Source organism: Bos mutus, chromosome 26 (genome assembly GCF_027580195.1).
Source record: "Bos mutus isolate GX-2022 chromosome 26, NWIPB_WYAK_1.1, whole genome shotgun sequence".
Lineage (NCBI taxonomy): Eukaryota > Metazoa > Chordata > Mammalia > Artiodactyla > Bovidae > Bos > Bos mutus.
Window position 1 is genome coordinate 34,356,762 of NC_091642.1, and position 24,571 is coordinate 34,381,332.

The following is a 24,571-nucleotide window of genomic DNA, read 5'->3' on the forward strand; positions in this document are numbered from 1 at the left end:
GAGAAAAGGGAACCCTCTTACACTGTTGGTGGGAATGCAAACTAGTATAGCCACTATGGAGAACAGTGTGGAGTTTCCTTAAAAAACTGGAAATAGAACTGCCTTATGATCCAGCAATCCCACTGCTGGGCATACATACTGAGGAAACCAGAATTGAAAGAGACATGTGTACCACAATGTTCATCACAGCACTGTTCATAATAGCCAGGACATGGAAGCAACCTAGATGTCCATCAGCAGATGAATGGATAAGAAAGCTATGGTTCATATACACAATGGAGTATTACTCAGCCATTAAAAAGAGTACATTTGAATCAGTTCTAATGAGGTGGATGAAACTGGAGCCTATTATACAGAGTGAAGTAAGCCAGAAAGAAAAACACCAATACAGTATACTAACACATATATATGGAATTTAGAAAGATGGTAACAATAACCCTGTATACAAGACAGCAAAAGAGACACTGATGAATAGAACAGTCTTTTGGACTCTGTCGGAGAGGGAGAGGGTGGGATGATTTGGGAGAATGACATTGAAACATGTATGCTGTTAAGTCACTTCAGTCGTGTTCGACTCTGTGCGACCCCGTAGACGGCAGCCCACCAGGCTCCCCCGTCCCTGGGATTCTCAAGGCAAGAACACTGGTGTGGGTTGCCATTTCCTTCTCCAATGCGTGAAAGTGAAAAGTGAAAGTGAAGTCGCTCACTCGAGTCCAACTCTTCACAACCCCGTGGACTGCAGCCTACCAGGCTCCTCCATCCATGGGATTTTCCAGGCAGGAGTACTGGAGTGGGGTGCCATTGCCTTCTCCTGAAACATGTATAATATCACATATGAAATGAGTCACCAGTCCAGTTTTGATGTATGATACTGGATGCTTGGGGCTGGTGCACTGGGACGACCCGGGGGGATGGTATGGGGAGGGAGGAGGGAGGAGTGTTCAGGATGGGGAACACATGTAACACCTGAGGCGGACTCATTTTGATGTATGGCAAAACCAATACAACATTGTAAAGTTAAAAAATAAAATTAAATTTAAAAAAAAAGAAAAAGGAAAAAAAAAAAATAAAAGACGCTTACTCCCTGGAAGGAAAGTTATGACCAACCTAGATAGCATATTTAAAAGCAGAGACATTACTTTGCCAACAAAGGTCCATCTAGTCAAGGCTATGGTTTTTCCTGTGGTCATGTATGGATGTGAGAGTTGGACTGTGAAGAAAGCTGAGCGCCGAAGAATTGATGCTTTTGAACTGTGGTGTTGAGAAGACTCTTGAGAGTCCCTTGGACTGCGAGGAAATCCAATCAGTCCACCCTAAAGGAGATCAGTCCTGGGTGTTCACTGGAAGGACTGATGCTGAAGCTGAAACTCCAATACTTTGGCCACCTCATGCGAAGAGTTGACTCATTTGGAAAAGACCCTGATGCTGGGAGGGATTGGGGTTAGTAGGAGAAGCGGACGACAGAGGACGAGATGGCTGGATGGCATCACCGACTTGATAGATATGAGTTTGGGTAAACTCCAAGAGTTGGTGATGGATAGGGAGGCCTGGCGTGCTGTGCAGTTCATGGGGTCGCAAAGAGACACGACTGAGTGACTGAACTGAACTGAACTGATACAGTTTCCCTGAAACCATTTACTGGAAGGGATTATTCTTTCCCCACTCTGCCACCCTTGTCAAAGATCAGTTAATCATATATATGTGAGGTTTTTTTAAGGACTCTATTCTGTTCCATTGGTCTATATGTCTGTCTTTATGCCAGCACCATGCTGTTTTTATTACAGCACCTTTAATTAAATTAAATGTAATATATTTAAAAATCCACAACTTGATACCTCCAGGTTTGTTTTACTTTCTCACTTTCTCAGGATTGTTCTGGCTTTATGATCTTTTGTACTGCAAATGGATTTTATATGTATTTTTTTCTTTTCAGTAAAAAACACCACTGCAATTTTAATGGGGATTGCACTGAATGTGTGGATCACTTTTAGCAGTATGAGTACTTTAATAGTGTTAAGTCTTTCATGAACAGAAGCTGTCTTTCCATTGTGTCTTCCTTAATTTCTTTCATCAGTGCTTTGTGGTTTTCAGTGTACAAGTCTTTCTCTGAGGAACGAAGGGATCAAACAGAAAAGCTACCAGGAGAAGCTCAAGGCTCCTCCATGCTTTTCTGGCCCTGTCCTACCTTGATTGGGGGAATTACGTTCAAAGGCAAGAAATTCCACCCTCACCCCCATCTTTCCACCCCCAACTGTGGTAAGTCAGAAGGGTTTGTCAAGCTTGAAAGCAAGAATTGGGCCATGTTATTCAGGAGGGAAAGGTTTCAGAAAAGTTAAAAAGCAAATACAAAATAATATACCCTTTTTCCTTCAGATGTAGTTCCCAGGAGTGAGTGGAATGGAAAGGGCCCTTGGCTGGCCCCAGCATCTCTGGCAACCTTCTTCCCTTTTGTGGCACCCTCCTTTCTCTTCCAGCAGCTAGATTCAAGGCAAGGAACTTGGCTCAAAAAAACCCAAAACAGGCAGCCAGTCCTATTTTAGCTATGGAGCATCCAGGTGAGAGTGTAGTTTGTTCTGAATTTGGATTTGGAGCCAACTAATGACCAAATATTACCTTGCCAGTCATTGTGCAGTCATGTATTTCCCTCAGAAAACTGGAAAGACAGGTAAACTGTGGTCTAGGCCATGGTGAGCAGGATCCATGATTTTACCCATTGTTGTTTTCCAGAGACCAAGGGAATGAAGACCTCCATATCATTCGCAAATGGTAACGCCAGATTTTAAGCCAGGTATGGTTACTACAGAGCCTGTGCTTTCTCCAGGAAGTTCTTTCTGCGACATTGAATTGGGCCAAGAGACCTTGGAGGAACCTCTTCTGTTGGGGTCTGAGAGAGGAGTTGAACCCCCTTCCTCACATGCTGATCTACTTTCTGAAAAAGGGAGAGTGTGACGCAGACAAAAGCCCATTGTTTCTTTGAAGGTAATCTTAAGTATTTGAGATAACATGTATATTAGTCAATAATTAGAACTCAGTTGATGGTAGCTTGGAAGAAAGTTTTGACCAACCTAGACAGAATATTAAAAAGCAGAGACATTGCTTTGCCAACAAAGGTCCATCTAGTCAAAGCTATGGTTTTTCCAGTAGTCATGTATGGATGTGAGAGTTGGACTATAAAGAAAGCAGAGCGCCGAAAAATTGATGCTTTGAACTGTGGTGATGGAGAAGACTCTTGAGAGTCCCTTGCACAGCAAGGAGATAAAACCAGTCAATCCTAAAGGAAATCAGTCCTAAATATTCATTGGAAGGACTGATGCTGAAGCTGAAGCTCCAATACTTTGGCCACCTGATGGGAAGAACTGACTCATATGAAAAGACCCTGATGCTGGGAAAGATTGAAGGCAAGAGGAGAAGGGAACGACAGAGGATGAGACGGTTGGATGGCATCACCGACTCGATGGACATGAGTTTGAGCAAGCTCCAGGAGTTGGTGATGGACAGGGAAGCCTAGAGTGCTGCAGTCCATGGGGTTGCAATGGAACAATATACTTATAAACTGTGAGTACTATAATTCTTGGTCTTCAGGACCAACATATGACATTTGAAATAATGAGTAGATCTAGGGACACTTCTTTCAGCCTGTGCTTAAATTTTTTTCTTATTCTGGAACAATGAAGAAAAGATGGAATTTGGAGTCAGGATTCAAATGGTCCCCCAACTCTTCAAGATGTAATGAAAATGACACTATCTTCTTGTTTCCTTGGGACTTACTCAGTTTCTACTTCCTAAGTGTCTTTATAGAGGGAAATCCTTACCTAAGACATCTAACTGCTGCTTCTTCTTCTGACATCTGAGACGCCACCTGTGGCAGATTCTAATGGGTGCCTACCCAACAGCCTTAACAGATTCCTTACAATCTGGCTTACAGATTCATGATTTTACCTGGTAGAGGAAAGCAATTTGCTTAAGAAGACTCCCTGGTTCCAGGGGATGATCAGTGATTGTCTAAACCAACCATGGTAACCCATTCCCCTTTATCACAGGTTGGTTTACCAAATTCTGGCTAATGGTATCTAAAAAGATGTCTGTTGACACTTCTGCAGAGTTGGAGAGAGATATATGCAAGATAAATTTCTTTCTTTCCTGCATTGGCTTTGCACAGAGCAGTAGCTGCCAGTTTAGCACCACAATAAAGCCAAGAAAATAATTGAAAAGCTGATATTGTTAAGCTAAAGAACTAGCCCAGAATTATCTATCTCAAGCCTTATTACCATGTGAGAAGATAAAGAATCCTGTTATTTAAACCCTTTGGAGGCACATATTCTATAATTTGCAACCAAAATCATTCTAACAAGTATATCATTATTTCACAAACTTACCCCAAACTGCCCATGGAGTGGCGGCAAGAAAACCCCATTGAAGGAGCAACTGGAGTAAGGGCAGTAACTGGTGTTAAAGAGTTGAATGATGCTTTGCCGACATCGTTGGAAGTTTCCAGCGCCACGGATTTCAATGTCAACGAGTGGATAAAATGAAGAATTCAACTCATGTCTCTTGGTACAGAAACCTTCGTTTAAGACGCTCATCTTTATTTTCCTCATGTATCTTGAGTGAAAGCATGGCTCATGGATGATTCCATTTGTACCCTGAAGGGGAAAAAATCACTTGAAGGCATCACGTGCAAATGCTTTGGACAAAAGCACCAGTCTGGCTTCATTAATGTATAGCAACTGAGCAACATCCAGGCACTCAGCACTGGCATCAGTAGGCCCCTGCTCTGTCTTTTTGACCCTTGGGAATAGTCGTATTTGTTTAACAGGCACCAGAAATGGTATCAGATGTAAATGAACTTTTGCTACTCATAGGAAGCTAATGTGGTTGAAGCTGGGCCCAGAGATTCCACTTGTTTGGATTGGCCCCAAGTGCTTAGGTCAGAAGCAGATCCACAAGGAACACTCTCAAGGGTCTCAAAATTCTGAGCCTGAGGTAGTTCTCTGGGGGTCTGCTTATCTTCCCGCCTGCTTCCCGCCCCCACCTCTAAGCCAGAAGCAAAAATCCCAAGAACTAGAAGTGCCATAAATCATATTGACATAGGCGTATCAAAATGATTCTCAGCCCACAGCCCAGTCTGTTCAAGAGAAGAAAGGGGGCTGCTGTGGATGAGAGGCTTAGTGGAGCCTTAGGGCAGCAGCCCCTCTACCCATGGCAGTCATCTTACTGATAGTGCGGAAAGCTTGGGAGGAAAGCATGCACACACACACACACACACACACACACAAAATACTCTAGGCTTTTCACTGTCAGCTCTACAGGGATGAGAAATTATTTCCAAAGAAAGGATTTGAGTCGTGTTCTTGGAGACAGTTCAGTAAACAAACATAGGAGGTGATGTCTAGAGGGGACAGTTCACAGGGATTGACCAGATGTTCTTAGATTTCCTCCCTGAAAAAGTTTGGAAAGTATAGCAACCAACTTCAGACCAATTATGCAGTAGAAATAGAAAACAACAAGATGTGGGGGCTGGAGGCCCCCAGTTGTTGGGAGGGTGGTCTGGATTCAGTTATACTTGCCTGAAGTCCCAGGGCCAGTTTCTGCAAAAGTGCTTGGTCCTTCCCATAGCACAGGAAGCTGTGTGTGTATACACTGTAGTTCTTGCCATAGAGGCGGAAGTACAGGTTGTTGTTTGGAGACTCGGTCGTTTCATTTTGGGGCACAAAAGTGATTTGTGTAGAGGCTCCCCCAAGGTCTAAAGCTCCATAGGTTTCCTGAGTGTCGTCTTTGCTTGGCTTCAGGTTAAACCAACTCAATTTCTGAAAGAGAGTACAGTCACCAGCTGTAGAAGCCTCTGTGCATCTCCCTTTTCATAGGATTTCTTGGACTCAAGGACTTCCTAAGGCATAGGAGCATAAGGGTGACACCAAGCTTACCAGAGGTTCCTGAGTATGCATCAAATCAACAGCAAGAAAAGAGGGGCTTCAGAGACTCAGCTCAGATTGTAGCAATACAGGGCCAGTTTACAACCAGGGGCCAGAAAGACGAAAATTCAAATCCCCACTCATTTGCTCATGAGCCATGGGACCTTAGGCAGAACAATTACCTTCTCTAGGCCTCCATTTGTGGCTTTTCAATGAGAGAACATCTCCCATAAGTATTCTGAAGATTAAATCAAATGGTATATGAAAAATGCTTTGCATATAGCACAAGACACATAGCATCGGGAAAATAATAGATATCTTTATTTTCAATGATAGATTTTTAATTTTTCTATGTGTGCATGTGTGCATACAAAGTCGCTTCAGTCCTGTCCAACTCTGCAACCCTATGGACTGTAGCCCACTAGGCTCCTCGTCCATGGGATTCTCCAGAAGAAGACTTGAGTGGGTTGCCATGCCCTCCTCCATGGGATCTTTCAGACCCTGGGATTGAGCCCATGTCTCTTATGTCTCCTGCAGTGGCAGGCGGGTTCTTTACCACTAGTGCCACCCGGTAAGACCGATTTTTCTACATTTCTTTTTTTTTTTTTTTTGTCTCTGTAATGTGAAGATATGGCTCCCTTATTCTCCAACAGTAAGAGTAGTTGTAAGAGAATTATACCTCTGGTGACCCTTGCAAATATGAGAGGAAGTTAATTTGCTCATTTATCCATCATTCATTCTGCTTAGTGATCCAGGTATTTCCAAGATATATCAATGGCATTGACCCCCATGGAGCCACCTCCCTGGGTGCTGTGAGATAATCACCTGAGTGAATTTGCCCAGCAAATAGTTGACAGTAATCCAGCCATAGGCACCTTCCTCCTGGCCACTGATGATTCTGGCACCTTGGAAGTCAAAGGGGTACTCGCTGATGCTGCTTGCAACTGCAGCCAGGATCTTGTCTGCCATCTGTTTATTTTCCATCCTGCACAAAGAGCTGAGGTTACTGGTTTTGTTTGAATAACTACAACTACCTACTGCAGCCAGAGCTTCCAGCCTGTTCTACTAGGAAGCTGAAGAAGCTGAACCACAAACTCATGGACTAAGCAGATGGATGAGATCCCCACACATGGCTGTCTGATAAGCCCTCCCTTGGGCTGAGGCATAACTCCTCTTTTGGCCCCCTCTCTCCAAATCCAAATTCTTTCAATCCATACATAGGTTGGTCCTCTTAAAAGACCATTTTCATTGTTGTTGCCTGGCTCCAGGAAATTATCAGAATAATTTTAACTACTGTGATGGTGGTAGCTGGATATTGCTTGATCACCAAACCTAGAGCTGAGGTGTGCTACATTAGCTATTAATGGAGGCTTTGAGCTGCTTACACAGCCTCAGGACTCTCCTTGAGGTTTTTAATTAGGGCTCTAGTAAATTCCAGGTGGTAAACGTCCGAGACAGATACCCAAACTCAGTTGGTGCCAGACTGGTTAAAAAAAAACTTTCTCATATTGTGCCTTGGTTTTCGGGTTTGAAATCTTGAGATTTAAAGAAGAAATCTTCCAGGGTTGTCATAATGAAGATGGACTATAGCTGCTTTTACCAAGGATTGCATGCTCAGCCGTGTCCGACTCTTTGCGGCCCCATGGACTGTAGTCCACCAGACTCCTCTGTCCATGGGATTTTTCGGGTTAGGATACTGGAGTGGGTTGCCATTTCCTTCTCCAAGGGATCATCCCAATGTGGGATCAAACCCATGTCCCTTGTGTCTCCTGCATTAGCAGATGGATTCTTTTACCACTGCACCACCTAGGAAGCCCTTCCAAGATCTAGGTGATACAATACTGAGAGTCTCTGGGTCAGAAAATGCTGCCTTCCAACTGGCATTAGACTCCATAATCTCTCAGTTGAATGCCTTCCATACCCTACCAACTGGCCTCCTTATCTCTAGTTTTCCTCCCTTCCAATCCACCTCTACCAATGTGCATGGCACACTGCATGGCAAATAGAAGGGGGAAAGGGTGGAAGTAGTGACAGATTTCCTCTTCCTGGGCTTCAAAATCACTGTGGATGGTGACTGCAGCCATGAAATCAGAAGACATTTGCTTCCTGGTAGGAAAGCTATGACAAACCTAGATGTGTGTTGAAAAGCAGAGACATTACTCTGCCGACAAAGGTCCGTATAGTCAAGGCCATGGTTTTCCCAGTGGTCACATACGATTGTGAGAGTTGGCCCACAAAGAAAACAGAAAACCAAAGAATTGATGCCTTTGAACTGTGGTGCTGGAGCAGAGTCCTGAAAGTCCCTTGGACAGCAAGGAGACCAAGCCAGTTAAACTTAAGGGAGATAAACTCTGAATATTCACTGGAAGTAGTGACGCTGAAGCTGAAGCTCCAGTATTTTGGTCATCTGATGCTAACAGACTACTCATTGGAAAAGTCCCTGATACTAGGAAAGATTGAGGGCAGAAGGAGAAGAGGGTGTCAGAGGATGAGATGACTGGACGGCATCACCAATGCAATGACAATGAATTTGGGCAAGCTCCGGGAGATGGTGAAGGTCAGGGAGGCCTGGCCTGCTACAGTCCATGGGGTCGCAAAGAGTCAGACACGACTGGGTAACCGAACAACAACCCGTGTGACCAGTTGTGTAGCATCGTTTCGTGGCTTCCCATTATTTCCCAGATTACTCCAAACTCCTTGGCATGGCCCATGAGGCACTCTGAACCTTGCCCTCTAGGAATCCCACTCAGAACCTGGGCTCTACCACTTGCCAGATGTGTGACCTTTGGTGAGTTCTTTAACATCTGTACACCACAGCTTTCTTAATGTAGTTAATAATAGCTAATGGTACCTCTTACTTTGTAGAGTTATGGAGATTAAAACATGGTGCTGAGAACATAGAAAGGGCCCAACAAATACAAGCTTCTACCACTATTACTGTCACTATTGATGTTTGCCCTATGCACCCTGTGTCTACCACTATTACTGTCACTATTGATGTTTGCCCTATGCACCCTGTGTCTACCACTATTACTGTCACTATTGATGTTTGCCCTATGCACCCTGTGTCTACCACTATTACTGCCACTATTGATGTTTGCCCTATGCACCCTGTGTCTACCACTATTACTGCCACTATTGATGTTTGCCCTATGCACCCTGTGTCTACCACTATTACTGCCACTATTGATGTTTGCCCTATGCACCCTGTGTCTACCACTATTACTGCCACTATTGATGTTTGCCCTATGCACCCTGTGTCTACCACTATTACTGTCACTATTGATGTTTGCCCTATGCACCCTGTGTCTACCACTATTACTGCCACTATTGATGTTTGCCCTATGCACCCTGTGTCTACCACTATTACTGTCACTATTGATGTTTGCCCTATGCACCCTGTGTTCCATTTGTGCAGAACCATCTATAGTCCTCTGAACAGGCCCTGGTCTCTCACATATCCCTCTGGGTACAGTGATTAGAACACAAGATCCAGGTAAAGGAGGGACTTGTGCCTGACATGTAATAGGTGTCCAATAAACATAGGTTATCAGAGAAGGCAATGGCACCCCTCCAGTACTCTTGCCTGGAAAATCCCATGGATGGAGGAGCCTGATAGGCTGCAGCCCATGGGGCCGCTAGGAGTCAGACCCGACTGATCGACTTCACTTTCACTTTTCACTTTCATGCATTGGAGAAGGAAATGGCAACCCACTCCAGTGTTCTTGCCTGGAGAATCCCAGGGATGGGGGAGCCTGGTGGGCTGCCGTCTCTGGGGTCGCACAGAGTCGGACACGACTGAAGTGACTTAGCAGTAGCAGTAGCAAACATAGGTTATGGAATACATAACATCTACTTGGCCTGTGATGCCCTTCTCCCAACCTCCAACAAGCCCTCAATGATTTGGTTCATGTACTCCTCCTCTGGTGAGTCTTCTTTATCTTCTCCCATCCTTGGCAGGGACAGGTATGTTCCCGTAGCAGCTCTGAGCACTCCTCTAGCAAAGAATTGGTCACCCTGTATCAAAACTCGGATCTTGGGAGATGAATAGTCTACTCCTATGTCCTGGGACAGAGGAGGCTGTCACTACACACTGAATGAATGAGTGAACAAACCAATGAAAAATTAAGCCTATAGGTACTAAGTGGTGACCAGTAATGATGTGCTGTGACAATTCGTGTCTTGGGACATCTGTGATCTCCTCTGGGTCTCCTACTCCCAGATATAGAATGGCTAAATCTGTTACCCCAAATATCAGAGTATACAGGCTCAATCTTTCTTTGTGCCATCACTTCCTTGAATTCCCTGTGGGGAGATCAGCACGAGGCTTTTTTTTTTTTTTTTTTTTTACATATGTACACTCCCATTATTATACATACAAAGACTTTGGGAATATTATCTGTTCACTGACATTTTCTTTCTTAGGGGTGGAAGGGGTAGACGTTTAGCATATCTAGAATTGTGTTAAGAAGTGTGGCATTTGCTCATAGTTCAGAGGCTCTAGTGCAACCAAACCCAGCTCCCAGCCGCTCTCAGTCCCTACGGGCTGCTATACCGGAGCAACCGCATGCCGGCCGTGGCTCCCAGGTACACAGGTGTTTCCATGTGCTGGATTGACGGAATCACTTTCCGGGCTCTTTCCATGCATGCCGTCAGATAAACATTGATTTCGTTTACTTTTTTAGCAAAGCCTGAGATTCCGGGACCTAGAGAAAGATGTAGAAGCAGATGAAAATCGTTTTTAAAAGTAAAGGACATATCGTCACATTATTAGAGAAAATAGTGATGTTTTCTGAGAAAGTGCAAGCACATCACTTCTTTTTTTGATATTCGTTAGGTTTTGGTGGGCTCCCCAGGTGTCTCAGTGGTAAAGCATTCACCTGCCAAGCAGGAGACCAAGCAGGAGACCGAGGTTTGGTCCCTGACCTGAAACGATCCCCTGGAGAAAGAAAAGGCAACTCATTCCCATTCTTGCCTGGGAAATCCCATGGACAGAGGAGCCTGGCAGGCTACAGTCCATGCGGTTGCAAGTCAGATGTGACTTCGCAACTAAACAACAGTATTAGGTTTTGGTACTTAAAGGGTAACTCACTGAATCTACCCTTGATAGGATTTATTGTCACACCTCGAGCTGGTTTTGTTTGCTGTTCAATAATTTTGCCACTGGGTGGTGCAATTTTCACATTCAATGACCTAACCTTCCTAAAAACAGGCTCTCGGATTGCAATGGGGATCTTATAGATAACTACTCTATATATAGCTGCTTTATGACATTTCTTCCACAAAGCTGTAGTTAAAAATACTAATTCCTAGAAGACCAGAAAGGTGAAAGGTAACATTTAGAATAAAAATTAAGAGTCTCATGCTCTACCGACTGAGCTAGCCCGGCACCCAGAGAGATGGTATGGGGAGGGAGGGAGGAGCAGGGTTCAGGATGGGGAACACGTGTACACCCATGGCGGACTTATGTTGATGTATGGCAAAACCAATACAATATTGTAAAGTAATTAGCCTCCAATTAAAATAAATTAATTTATATTCAAAATTTTTCTAAAAAAGAATAAAAATTAAAATATGCACCAGGCACATGGGCTTCTACTGAAAAGATAGGAATGGCTTCGTAATTGTGGCCAGTCCCCTAAAATTTCTGAAGCAAAATTTCTTCCTTTGTTAGAAAAAACAGGAATAGTATTCATGATTCCTCAGCAATTTTCCCATTCTGATATCCTGACTGCCTTGCAAAACTGTTTATCCAGTTTTAGAGCCTTTTAAACTGTTGCTATGGAGAGGATTAGAGCCAAGATTCCTTGAATTTTTTGAAGTTAGCACAACAATTTTGGCTCATTTTAAGCTAAAAATGTACATTTTCAATGCTTTCTAATGAGGATTTGCTTTAATAGTAAGTATCCAGACCTTATCCATGCTGCTGCTATTGTTTAGCTGCTAAGTGGTATCTGACTCTTTTGTGACCCTGTGGACTGTAGCCCACCGGGCTCAACTGTCCATGGGACTCTCCAGGCAAGAATACTGGAGTGGGTTGTCATTTCCTTCTACAGGGGATCGTCCCGACCCAGGGATTGAACCTGGGTTCAATCTCCTGCACTGGCAGAGGGATTCTTTACCACCTAGCCACCTGGGAGGCCTCTATCTCATCCATATCATTCACCAGTATCATTCGCCAAATTTTAAACAGCCTGTCTACTTCACTGTAATAAGAAAAATCAGCTCCAAGTTATCAGCTAACTGTTTTGATTCCAAAAAGTCCGGCCTTCAGTAACTAGTGGCTCTCAACTCAACCTTTCTGTTTAAATATTTGATTAGAGAACTCTCTCCCTCTCTCTCTTTTTGAGAAGGGAAAATTACTCCATTTATTAGACCAAATATGCATGGGATAAATCTCCATAGATAGCTGCTAGGTTAACACAGCAACACTACTTTCAGAAATGGAAGGCAATGAATAAATAGAAGTCAATAAAATGAGGGATTCGGGTTTTAAGAAATGTTTGAAATACTATCTCAGAATTTATGGGACCAAACTGAGGACATCAGGCACTGGATACCATGACTCGCTGTCTTAGAAACACCTCCTATTTACAGCTTTCCTGACAAACTATGAAAAGTCAATTATCTGGGGCGTAGGTAACCCGTCTGACTAAAACTGAACAGTAGGTCCCTGGCTCCAAAGGCCAAGAGAGAAGTCCGAAGATGGCAGTGCCGTGTGGTAACATTCAGTGCGTGCTGGAGTGTTGGATGGGAGGGAGCAGAAGGAGCTGTTGTCAACAACTCTGTGTTGTTTTGTGACCTGAAAAGAAAACTGACTAGGAAAAAAACTCAGCAGGCAGTGCAGTGACTCAGAGTAGCAGGAAAACTGGAGTGGTAATTAGGAGGCGAGATTCTTTTCCTAGATCTGTTTCTACTTGCAAGTCACTGGACTTTCAGATTTTTTGTTTCCTTTTCTGTAAAGCAAGATTTCAGTGATCCACAGGGTCTTTTTTGCAGCCCTAAGGGTCTGTGATTTGCCTGCCTATACAGAAGCTAAAGGCTTTTCGAAATTTCTTCCAAGCCTCGAATTAGAGGACAAAGATTGAGAGCAGCGGTTCTCTGGACAAGCAGCATCAGCATCAGCTGGGACCTTGTTAGAAATACAAATTCTCAGACCTTGTCTCAGACCTACTGACCCAGAAACTCTGGGGTGAGAACAGGCATCTGTGGTTCTGATGCAGGCTCAAATTTGAGAACCACTGTCTAACACGTGGGTTTAAAGTTGTGCATGTCTTTGCCCAGCAAAGGAAACCACCAACAAAACAAAAAGACAGCCTACTGAATAGGAGGAGATATTTGCTAATGAGATGACCGATAAGGGTTTAGTTAAATTGGAGATCTCAGTTTGAGTTCCAGTTCCATCACTTACTGGCTCAAGTAACCTTAAACAAGTGGCATAACTTCTTGAAACCTCAGTGCCCTCATTGAAAAAAAAAAAAAAAAACAGGAATACATTCCTTACAGGGAGATTGTGAGGATGAAATAACGCATTTTCAGTACTTGGTGCATAGCACAAAGAAGTGTCCTGTTGACGGGAGCTATTACCCAATTATTCTAAAGTTTATTTTTCAAGGGCTTTATCATTAAGGACTGATTCCAATACTATTTTATAATGATAATAAATTATTTATAAAATAGCAACAATAGCAGCTCCACTACGTTCTCACCTGACTTCCCTTTTCCTCGTATGTTTCACTTGTCACATGCCTCTTGTTCTCTTGTGCCCACTCTCTCCCAATCCCTTTTTCTTCTCTTACCTTTAAGCTTGCATTCTTCTATCTGAGTCACCACCCCCGTGTCATTCTCCTTCTCTGCTGGCCATCTATAGATGTACAAACTCGTATGAGAGGAGCCCGCATCCAGCACAATCCCAAACTGAGGGCAAAACAAACCAAGAACTTGTCAGCATTACATCATTCTTCTCCACATTCAGCTTGCAACAGAAAGGATACAAAAGACAGGGGCTTTCAGAAACATGAGGAGAAAGTATTTCAACTCATGGTGAGGGTGGGTTGGGTGTTGGGGGAGTGAGTGCCTGGAGTTGTGCTGATCACAAGATCTACCAACACACCAGTCCCTCTAGAACTATGGCTCTCAGTGCTGGCTGCATGTTAGCAACATCCAGGCTTTACCCAACGAGGGGCCTGCAATGGCACCCCACTCCAGTACTCTTGCTTGGAAAATCCCATGGATGGAGAAGCCTGTTAGGCTGCAGTCCATGGGGTCGCTAAGAGTCGGACACAACTGAGCGACTTCACTTTCACTTTTCACTTTCATGCATTGGAAAAGGAAATGGCAACCCACTCCAGTGTTCTTGCCTGGAGAATCCCAGGGACGGGGGAGCCTGGTGGGCTGCCGTCTGTGGGGTCCACAGAGTCGGACACGACTGAAGTGACTTAGCATAGCATGGCAGGTGATCAATATACTGAAGTAGCTGAGAAAATAGAAAGGGAATAGAAAGTAATTAATCCAGCAGTTCCCAAGCCTGGAATCATGTGAGAATCATCTGAAGAGTTTCAAAGGCTACTGCTGCCAGTGTCTGACCCCCAGATTTGTGATTTGATTGGTCTGGTATGTATGAGGTCTGGAAGAGAGATATCGAAAATATTAAGTGTGCCTGTTTTTTGATTACAAATATAACTATAAATTGTATTCAATAAATTTAAAAAGATTTGTACTTCGATTTCATGATTTTGGGTCTTAAGCATAGAAGGCATGGAAAGAAGAATAAAGCAAAGGAAGAGGGTGGAGGAGGAAGGGTAAGGAGACAATATGGGAAAGAATGAGGTGGCCAGAACAGAAAGTTGCCACTTTGTATTTTACGAGGATGGGAAATGCACCAGCAAGTGTTGTGAGGAGTATTCTGTGAGAATTATCTGACTTAACCTTCAGTGCTATAAAGTACATACTGTTCTCATCCCCAATATACAGATGAGAAAAGAAAGTACAAAGAGGTTAAGTAATTTCCTCAAGATTCAGAGTGATTAGGTGACACAGCCTGGATTTGGATCAGAGTTAGACCTAACTAAGGCCTTGTGTTTCTAATACAGAGGAACAGAGGAGCAAGGTCTGGGACAATAGTTTTCCAATTGGTGCCCCATTGAAAGGACTTCTAGAGAGGGATGACTATAGCAGAGTGTTCTGATGAATTTTTGCACATACGCAATCCATATAAACCACCACCAAGAGGAAGGTCAGTTCAGTCATTCAGTCGTGTCCGACTTCTTGCGACCCCATGAGCTGCAGCACGCCAGGCCTCCCCATCCATCACCAACTCCCAGAGCCCACCCAAACTCATGTCCATTGAGTCAGTGGTGCCATCCAACCGTCTCATCCTCTGTCGTCCCCTTCTCCTCCTGCCTTCAATCTTTCCCAGCATCAGGGTCTTTTCAAATGAGTCAGTTCTTCCCATCAGGTGGCCAAAGTATTGGAGTTTCAGCTTCGGCATCAGTCCTTCCAATGAATATTTAGGACTGATTTCCTTTAGGATGGACTGGTTGGAGCTCCTTGCAGTCCAAGGGACTCTCAAGAGTCTTCTCCAACACCACAGTTCAAAAGCATCAATTCTTCGGTGCTCAACTTTCTTTATAGTCCGACTCTCACATCCATACATGACCACTGGAAAAACCATAACCTTGACTAGACGGACCTTTGTCGGCAAAGTAATGTCTCTGCTTTTTAATATGCTGTCTAGGTTTGTCATAACTTTCCTTCCAAGGAGCAACCGTCTTTTAATTTAATGGCTGCAATCACCATCTGCAGTGATTTTGGAACCCCCAAAAATAAAGTTTCTCACTGTTTCCACTGTTTTCCCATCTATGAAGTGATGGGACCAGATGCCATGATCTTAGTTTTCTGAATGTTGAGCTTTAAGCCAACTTTTTCACTCTCCTCTTTCACTTTCATCAAGAGGCCCTTTAGTTCTTCTTCACTTTCTGCCACAAGAGTGGTGTCATCTGCATATCTGAGGTTATTGATATTTCTCTTGGCAATCTTGATCCCAGCTTGTGCTTCTTCCAGCCCAGCGTTTCTTATGATGTACTCTGCGTAGAAGTTAAATAAGTAGGGTGACAATATACAGCCTTGATGTACTCCTTTTCCTATTTGGAACCAGTCTGTTATTCCATGTCCAGTTCTAACTGTTGCTTCCTGACCTGCATACAGGTTTCTCAAGAGGCAGGTCAGGTGGTCTGGTATTCCCATGTCTTTCAGAATTTTCCACAGTTTCTTGTGATCCACACAGTCAAAGGCTTTGGCATAGTCAATAAAGCAGAAATAGATGTTTTTCTGGAACTCTCTTGCTTTTTCCATGATCCAGCGGATGTTGGCAATTTGATCTCTGCTTCCTCTGCCTTTTTTTTTTTTTTCCTCTGCCTTTTCTAAAACCAGCTTGAACATCAGGAAGTTCACGGTTCACATATTGCTGAAGCCTGGCTTGGAGAATTTTGAGTATTACTTTACTAGCGTGTGAAATGAGTGCAATTGTGTGGTAGTTTGAGCATTCTTTGGCATTGCCTTTCTTTGGGATTGGAATGAAAACTGACCTTTTCCAATCCTGTGGCCACTGCTGAGTTTTCCAAATTTGCTGGCATATTGAGTGCAGCACTTTCACAGCATCATCTTTTCGGATTTGAAATAGCTCAACTGAAATTCCATCACCTCCACCAGCTTTGTTTGTAGTGATGCTTTCTAAGGCCCACTTGACTTCACATTCCAGGATGTCTGGCTCCAGGTGAGTGATCACACCATCGTGATTATCTGGGTGGTGAAGATCTTTTTTGTACAGTTCTTCTGTGTATTCTTGCCACCTCTTCTTAATATCTTCTGCTTCTGTTAGGTCCATACCATTTCTGTCCTTTATCGAGCCCGTCTTTGCATGAAATGTTCCCTTGGTATCTCTAATTTTCTTGAAGAGATCTCTAGTCTTTCCCATTCTGTTGTTTTCCTCTATTTCTTTGCATTGATTGCTGAGGAAGGCGTTCTTATCTCTCCTTGCTATTCTTTGGAACTCTGCATTCAAATGCGTATATCTTTCCTTTTCTCCTTTGCTTTTCACTTCTCTTCTTTCCACAGCTATTTGTAAGGCCTCCTCAGACAGCCATTTTGCTTTTTTGCATTTCTTTTTCTTGAGGATGGTCTTGATCCCTGTCTCCTGTACAATGTCACAAACCTCTGTGCATAGTTCTTCAGGCACTCTGTCTATCAGATGTAGTCCCTTAAATCTATTTCTCACTTCCACTGTATAAACATAAGGGATTTGATTTAGGTACGCAACATTTTCTAGCCCCCAGGTTGTTTTCAGTGGCCGTCTCAGCCAGCTTCCCCCACAGGAAGCCAGTCTTGACTTCCGTCACTTGGAGGAGTTCTGCCTGTTCTTGAACTGCAGTAAATGGGCTCACACAGTATGTGTCCCTGATGTCTAACTTCTTTAATTCTGCATGTCTCTAAGATGCGTTCAGGTTGTGAGGATCCATAGTTTGTCCCTTGCTGTTTCTGTGGAGCGCTTCATTATATGCATGCACTGTATGTTTATCCATTCCATTGTTGGGCACTGGAGTGGTTTCCAAATGTGAAAAACATTTTGTGGGCTTAAGCATCCGTTTATTTCAGGTATTTACCCAGGAGTAGATTGCCCAATGGGCTTCCCACAGGCACTAGTGGTAAAGAACCCACCTGATGATGCAGGAGATATGAGATGTGGATTCAATGCCTGGGTTGGGAAGATCCCCTGGAGGAGGGCATCGCAACCCACTCCAGTATTCTTGCCTGGAGAATATCATGGACAGGGGAGGCTGGTGGGCTACAGTCCATGGGGTAACAAAAAGTTGGACAAGACTGAAGCAACTTAGCACACAAGCAGACTGCCCAATGCCCATTTTGAGCCATTAATACTCATCTTTGGTGACACCCCTGGGTTTAATCAGGAAAATAAATGACATGGTTATCAGTGTCTGCCACAGGCTTGTGAAGAGAGTATGGTGGCTCGGGTGCCTTTTATTTGTCACCCCTATCCTAGAAAGAAACAAGAAGCAAAATAAGTGGAAGGGAAAGGAAAGGAAAAGGATGAGAAACCACGGAGGCGCTTCTCAAGTGTGAGCCAGCCACTCACTTGAGTCACACTTTGCTGCCCATCTGAGCTGCGGACCTCACAGTGTGGTCTGCCCCTTGATACTGCTTAAGTCAGCAGTTGTTTTACATCTATCGCCTCATATTGTCTTATCACCTGGGAAGAACCTAAGAGCCTCCAGGGAGAAAAGAAGAATTAGAATTAACTGACCTCCCTGAACCACTGATGCTGCTGCTAAGTCGCTTCAGTCGTGTCGGACTCTGTGCGACCCCATAGACGGCAGCCCACCAGGCTCCCCCGTCCCTGGGATTCTCCAGGCAAGAACACTGGAGTGGGTTGCCATTTCCTTCTCCAATGCATGAAAGTGAAAAGTGAAAGTGAAGTCGCTCAGTCGTGCCTGACTCTTCGCGACCCCATGGACCGCAGCCTACCAGGCTCCTCCGTCCATGGGGTTTTCCAGGCAAGAGTAGCTGAACCACTGCAGAGAGCTGAATGTCAAGCTTATTGAGGTGTCCAGTTTTCTTCCATTTCGCCACCAGGGAGTGCCACTGTCCTGCTGTGTGAGCCTCCCTGACCTTGCATAACCTCCACAGTGTTCTCTGCCCCCTTTGGCACAGTGGGACTTCCCTTTGGTGACCAGCATTACACCCTTATAAAGAAAAGGGTCTGCATGCTGGTTTTGGGCACGGTGAAGAAAGAAACGGCATAGACTCCTCTGCAACTAAGCCTCTGCAGTGAGATCAAACAAAGAATCGCCTGAGGTGGTGACCTCTGTGCACAGAGAGGAATCTAACTGAGGTCTGGGGCCTTTGAACCCATGGGAAACCTCCCAGCGTGGAGAAAGAGCCTCAGGGCTTACACGGCAGAAAACCCTGCTTTTGCCTAGCAGGGTCCCTGAATTCTCCCTGCCAGAAAATGTTCTAACCACAGAAGGACATGATAAAGGCTAGCTAGGCAGCAGCGCAAGCAGCCTTATTCTGGAAGCTGGTGTTCTATTCTGTCTACTCTGTTGACACGAAAGCTACTCTTCCAGTAGAACAGAGGGACCGGGCTTGATCCTATCGGCCTGTTTCACCAAGGCCTTGCACAGTGAGGTGGTTGAGAAACGACAACTTTCACCACATTTCATTTGACAAGTGCTTGAGAAGGGCGGGTAGAGCGACTTTAACACAGGAATTGACATACACATTTCACCTTATATATATAGCAGCTAAACTGTTGAATTGTACTAAATGTTTTTTGTCTTCCAAAATGTATTGCACAAAAAAAAAAAAAAAATTTGGCATCGCTTGCTGTCTTATGGATAGGTAAATCTTGATTGTCTGGACATTCTTAAGTTTGAACATATGGGGCGTTTGCCTTTCATTGTTGCAACACTAAAAGCATGTTCATTTGCCGTTCATCGCTGGCTCATTATAGAGTTAGCAGTCCATTTCACCTAACTGAAATGAATTTCACAGTTCATTCCAGAGCAGTTTGACTTGAATGGGTACTTACATGTTGTACCTCACCTGACCAATCTAGAACCCCGGGAGCCACTAGCTTTTATCCTCTTTCCTCACACCAGCATTTTCCAAAGCACTAAGCCTGCAAGGACCTGGGCGAAGAAAGCTTCCCAGAAGTTCGGGGAATGCTTGCTCCCCATCCTGGGCTCACGAACCCACTATGTAGTGACTGCTTCAGAGAAGTCTGACAGTGGAGAAACCCACTTAACCTCGTTTAAGCTGGCATCCCCCAGACTCGGTGACAACAGAATTACGTTTTAAATACAATCTCCACCCTATAGAAATGCTTTGTGAAGTGCTTGCCATGTTATCACTCTACCCAGTGTTTCTCTGTAGCTCATATTTAAGACATTTCTAAAACCCCGTATGTCCTTCACATCAAAGAAAAATCAAAGATTTGAGTAGTGAGCTAGAGATCTGACGTCCTCTTAATATTATTTTCAATATTACTTCATTTTTAAAAAGTACTACAAGTTTATTAAACAGCATCTAGAAAATTAAGAGAAAAGGAAAAAAGACATTTACGATTTCACCAACTAGACATCACTGTTCCTTTATTCCCTTCTGATCTTTTTCAATTCATGGTAATTTTTATATAGTTGTGATCAGACTGTGTAAATCCTGATCTTAAGCTAGTTTTTGGTCATGTACATGATTTTATCAATCATAATTGGTCTTGATGAGCTATGTTGAGTGAATAGAAGCAGTGGTCTAGAAAGAGGGTGTTGGTTCATGAGACATGAATGTTGGAGCCTTGGTGAAGATTCGGAGATGGGGTAGCAACCAAGCCTGAGCTCAGGGAGACTAGAGGCCATGTGGAGGTGGGGAAGATCCTGTCTTAGGATGGAAATGATTCTACCTCTGCAAATGTCATAAGCCCAGCTTCTGAGTAAGTCTCCTTCAATGTGAAAAGAAAGAGAAAATTGAAACATCAGATGACACGCTTCTACCCTTGACTTGGCAGAACCGGGATGTTCAACCCTCTCCTTGCTCAGAAAACAACTGCCCTCATGCTATTCTAGTCTCAGTTCCCCACTGGCCATGAGATTTCTGTTCCAGAGCCTTGGCCCCGAGAGCCCTTCACTTGAGACCCAGCCCTGTTTGACCTTCTCAGATTCGAATCTACCCTCTTAATTCATGCCTCGGAGTGCCTGTGTTTTTCCTCTAAAGACAGTACTTATAACAATGTGTAATTACATATTTATGTGACTAGTTGATTAATATGTCTTCCCGGTTAGATTCTAAGCCATGTTAGGGCAAGTCTGTGTTGCTTACTACGGTATATCCAGTACCTACCACGGTAGATCCTATTCCTAGTACAAAGAAGGAATTCAACAGACAATTGCTGAGTCACATGGACGAATGAGGGGAGTTAGAACTATATGGTCCCTAAACTCCTTCCAGTCCTAAAAGACATGAATATGCACAGTCTAATATAAAGTAATACCATGGGGCTGAGTTCCAACCCTCCCCCAAACAAAAACCCCAGAAGTCAGGTAACATGTGAATTCACTTTTTTTGGTTTCTTCACACATATTGGTCCTTCAGAATCTTTCTTAAAAGCCCTGTAGTTTTAACGGTAACTTCAGCAACCTCATCGCTCTGTTTCTGTGAGCCCTTTAGAATAAACAGAGCTTGTCCTTTTGAATGACTCTAGTTCTCTATAAACAAATCAGGTCTGCATTAGCTACAGTGATGCTGGAAGCACCTGGAAACAATTAGGGACCATTTTCTTCTTTTCTTTTTTCTTTAGCTGGAGTTACTAGACCTTTAATACAAACTGCAGTTTTGTTGTCTATTATTTTTATTTTTTTAATTGTGGTAAAATACACAGAACCTACAATTGACCATGTTAACTATTTTTAAGTGTAAAGTGTGGCATTAAGTACATTCACCACCTCTCATCTCCAGGTGTTGCTGCTTTGTTTTTGTTGTTTTGTTTTTAAATCCAGTGGAGTGAAAATACTATAGTTATTTTCCAAGAGTATTTGAGGTTGAAAATTGATGCACATTCTTCCAAATTCTCCATTAAAAAAAGATAAAATTGCAAGCGCTGTCCTAAAAATAGCACCTTAGTTCCCAGTGACAAAAGCAGATGCCCCGCACAGGTTTGCAGCAGTTGGAAACCTTGGGAGCACCAGCCCAATGACCACAACACACTAAGAGCTGAGGGTCTTTCCTTAAACTCATCCCCAAAGCAGTGCGGACAGCTGGCCTCCACTGAGAGCTTCTGATGCACTGGGCACTCTGATAAGTGAGTTGGCAGTCCCATTCCATTTAATCCTTACAGCCATCTTCCAAGTAGCTATTATCACCATGTTACATATAAGGAAACTGATGTGTGGAGAGAATTTGCTTGCCAGAAGTCTCAAAGCTAGCAAATGGCAGATCTGGGGTTGAAATCAAAGCTGTCTGGCCCTTGAGCTAGCATTCCAGGGAAGTGGCAGGTTTTAATGAAGGCATGTGGTTTTGGACAGGGTCAGTTTGGTGCCTTAGAGAGAAACTTGTGGGGTTCTGTGTGTGCCAGAATGTGCAATGCTTGTGCTGTAGCAATATCCTGACAGGTTGCTAACTGCCAGTGTTCGGTGACAAGCTAGCGATTTAGGAAGTGGTGAGCCAAACAGACCTCAAAGCTACCTCCCCACCAGGTCCACAGGACAAAAACACTTTCCCAGGGGACATTTAGGTACAGCTAATGATTCTTCAGTATATTAAGGTCCAAGTTTGTTTGTTTTAATGTGGTCACTGCAAATTTACCCAGCAGCAGTTCCCAGACTTTAATGTCATGAGAACAGCCCAGGATGCCTGTTACGTGTGTGGATTCCTGGGCCCTACACACTGGAGGTCTGGGAATGAGAATGGGGAGCCAGGACCCAGAAGGCATCCTGAGGCAGAGGCCTGCCTCCCACGCTGACAAATTCTGCTGTCCTTCTTCACATCCTCTTCACATCCAAGCAGGGAGCCCACTCTACTCACTGAGTCAGCAAACTGCTGTGAGGCCACCCCAGTCAGATGCTGTGCTGGCCGTAATTTAACATTTATTCTGTTGACAGTTTGGTTAATGATTGTCTCTTCCACTAGACTATACCTTCATGAGGATCAGGACCTGGCCAGTCTTGCTCACTGCTGTATTCCTAGGGCCTAAAGCAGAGTAGATGGTCAATGACTATTTATTAAATGAATGAATGGAGTGAAAGGTTAAAAAAATATCGATATATACAATGATGAATGAAACCCAGTCCTTGCCTCAGAATGCTTACAACCTGGGTGGCTAGGCAAGTAAGGCCATCAGTACAAAAGAGAGTTCTTGTGTTTTGTGAGATATGGTCAGGCATGAGGCAACCACTTTCCAACCAGGCTGAACCCAAAGTGGATCAGGCAGGAAGATGACAAGACTGGATCTTTGGAACTGGAGGGCTAACCTGAACTGGGCTAGAAGAGGGTGAGTCAGATGGAAAGAGGCAGGGAAAAAGATAAGTGGTGATTTGTCACCAGGCAGACAGGCTGCAAAGATGATAATGACAACACATAAGTTACCAACAACAAGGGTGTGTGGTGGGCCAGCATCCTGTTCTGCACTCCACACTGAGTTTACTTTATCCCACTCAATTCCTACAGTAATCTACAAGATATCAGTGATCAGCTCTGTCTTACAAATGGAGAAACTGAGGCTCAGAGAAGTTTGGTCCTATCTCTATAAGAGCAGAGCTGAGGTTTAAACCTAGGTGGTGTGAATCCATGGCCCCTGCTGTGTTGCACTCCAAGCAGACAGAATCAATGATCCCCACAATCAGACAGGGATGAAGAGTCAGGAAATGTGTAGAGACAGCCAAAAGCCTTCCCGTTCAGAAGCATGTGGCCACCACCCTCTTTAAACAGAAGCATGGAGAGATTGTTCTCAACATGACATCCAAGGTGTTCCATCTTTATCTTAAAAGGTCCTCTAAGGAATCTAATGATAGATAACTATAAATAAATAAATTGGGAAAGGAGTATGTCAAGGCTACTTGTCACCCTGATTATTTAACTTATATGCAGAGTACATCATGCTTGGATGAAGTACAAGCTGGAATCAAGATTGCCAGGAGAAATATCAATAACCTCAGATATGCAGATGACACCATCCTTATGGCAGAAAGCAAAGAAGAATCAAAGAACCTCTTGATGAAAATGAAAGAGGAGAGTGAAAAAGTTGGCTTAAAACTCAACATTCGAAAAACTAAGATCATGGTATCCAATCCTATTACTTCATGGCAAATAGATGGGGAAACAGTGGAAACAGTGATAGACTTTATTTTGGGGGACTCCAAAATAACTGCAGATGGTGACTGCAGCCATGAAATTAAAAGACATTTACTCCTTGGAAGAAAAGCTATGACCAACCTAGACAGCATATTGAAAAGCAGAGACATTACTTTGCCAACAAAGGTCCGTCTAGTCAAAGCTATGGTTTTTCCAGTAGTCATGTATGGATGTGAGGGTTGAACTATAAAAAAAAGCTGAGTGCTGAAGAATTGATGCTTTTGAACTGTGGTGTTGAAGAAGACTCTTGAGAGTCCCTTGGACAGCAAGGAGCTCCAACCAGTCCATCCTAAAGGAAATCAGTCCCGAATATCCATTGGAAGGACTGATGCTGAAGCTGAAACTCCAATACTTTGGCCACCTGATGCAAAGGACTGACTCACTAGAAAAGACCCTGATGCTGGGAAAGAATGAAGGCAGGAGGAAAAGGGGATGATAGAGGATGAGATGGTTGGATGGCATCACTGACTTGATGGATATGAGTTTTAGTAAGCTCCAGGAGTTGGTGATGGATAGGGAAGCCTGGCGTGCTGCAGTCCAATGGGGTTGCGAAGAGTTGGACACAACTGAGAGACTGAATTGAACTGAAAGGAATCTAATCACTAAGATCTGGTGGACCTCAGTGTCTCTCACAGTATCTCCTTAATAACTTAATTCCATGGCAATGCCTTAGTTCCAGCCTAATCTGCCTTGTGTACACAATGTCAGGAATATCCTACCTGGTCTCTCCTCTTCTAATCTGC

The 24,571-nt window shown here is 43.8% G+C and overlaps 1 protein-coding gene across 4 annotated transcripts in view; it reads right to left on the minus strand.

Annotated features, from left to right (window-relative positions):
• ENTPD1 (ectonucleoside triphosphate diphosphohydrolase 1) overlaps positions 1–24,571 on the minus strand; it is a 106,837-nt gene that overhangs the window by 20,607 nt on the left and 61,659 nt on the right. For all 4 annotated transcript variants that reach the window (XM_070364013.1, XM_070364012.1, XM_070364011.1 and 1 more), the window contains exons 3-7: positions 13,712–13,829; positions 10,468–10,618; positions 6,738–6,897; positions 5,568–5,807; positions 4,377–4,643 (exon numbers count right to left, since the gene is read on the minus strand). In XM_070364013.1, coding sequence (XP_070220114.1) covers positions 4,377–4,643; positions 5,568–5,807; positions 6,738–6,897; positions 10,468–10,556 — 756 coding nt within the window. In that variant the 5' untranslated portion in view covers positions 10,557–10,618; positions 13,712–13,829. The remainder of the gene's footprint in view (positions 1–4,376; positions 4,644–5,567; positions 5,808–6,737; positions 6,898–10,467; positions 10,619–13,711; positions 13,830–24,571) is intronic.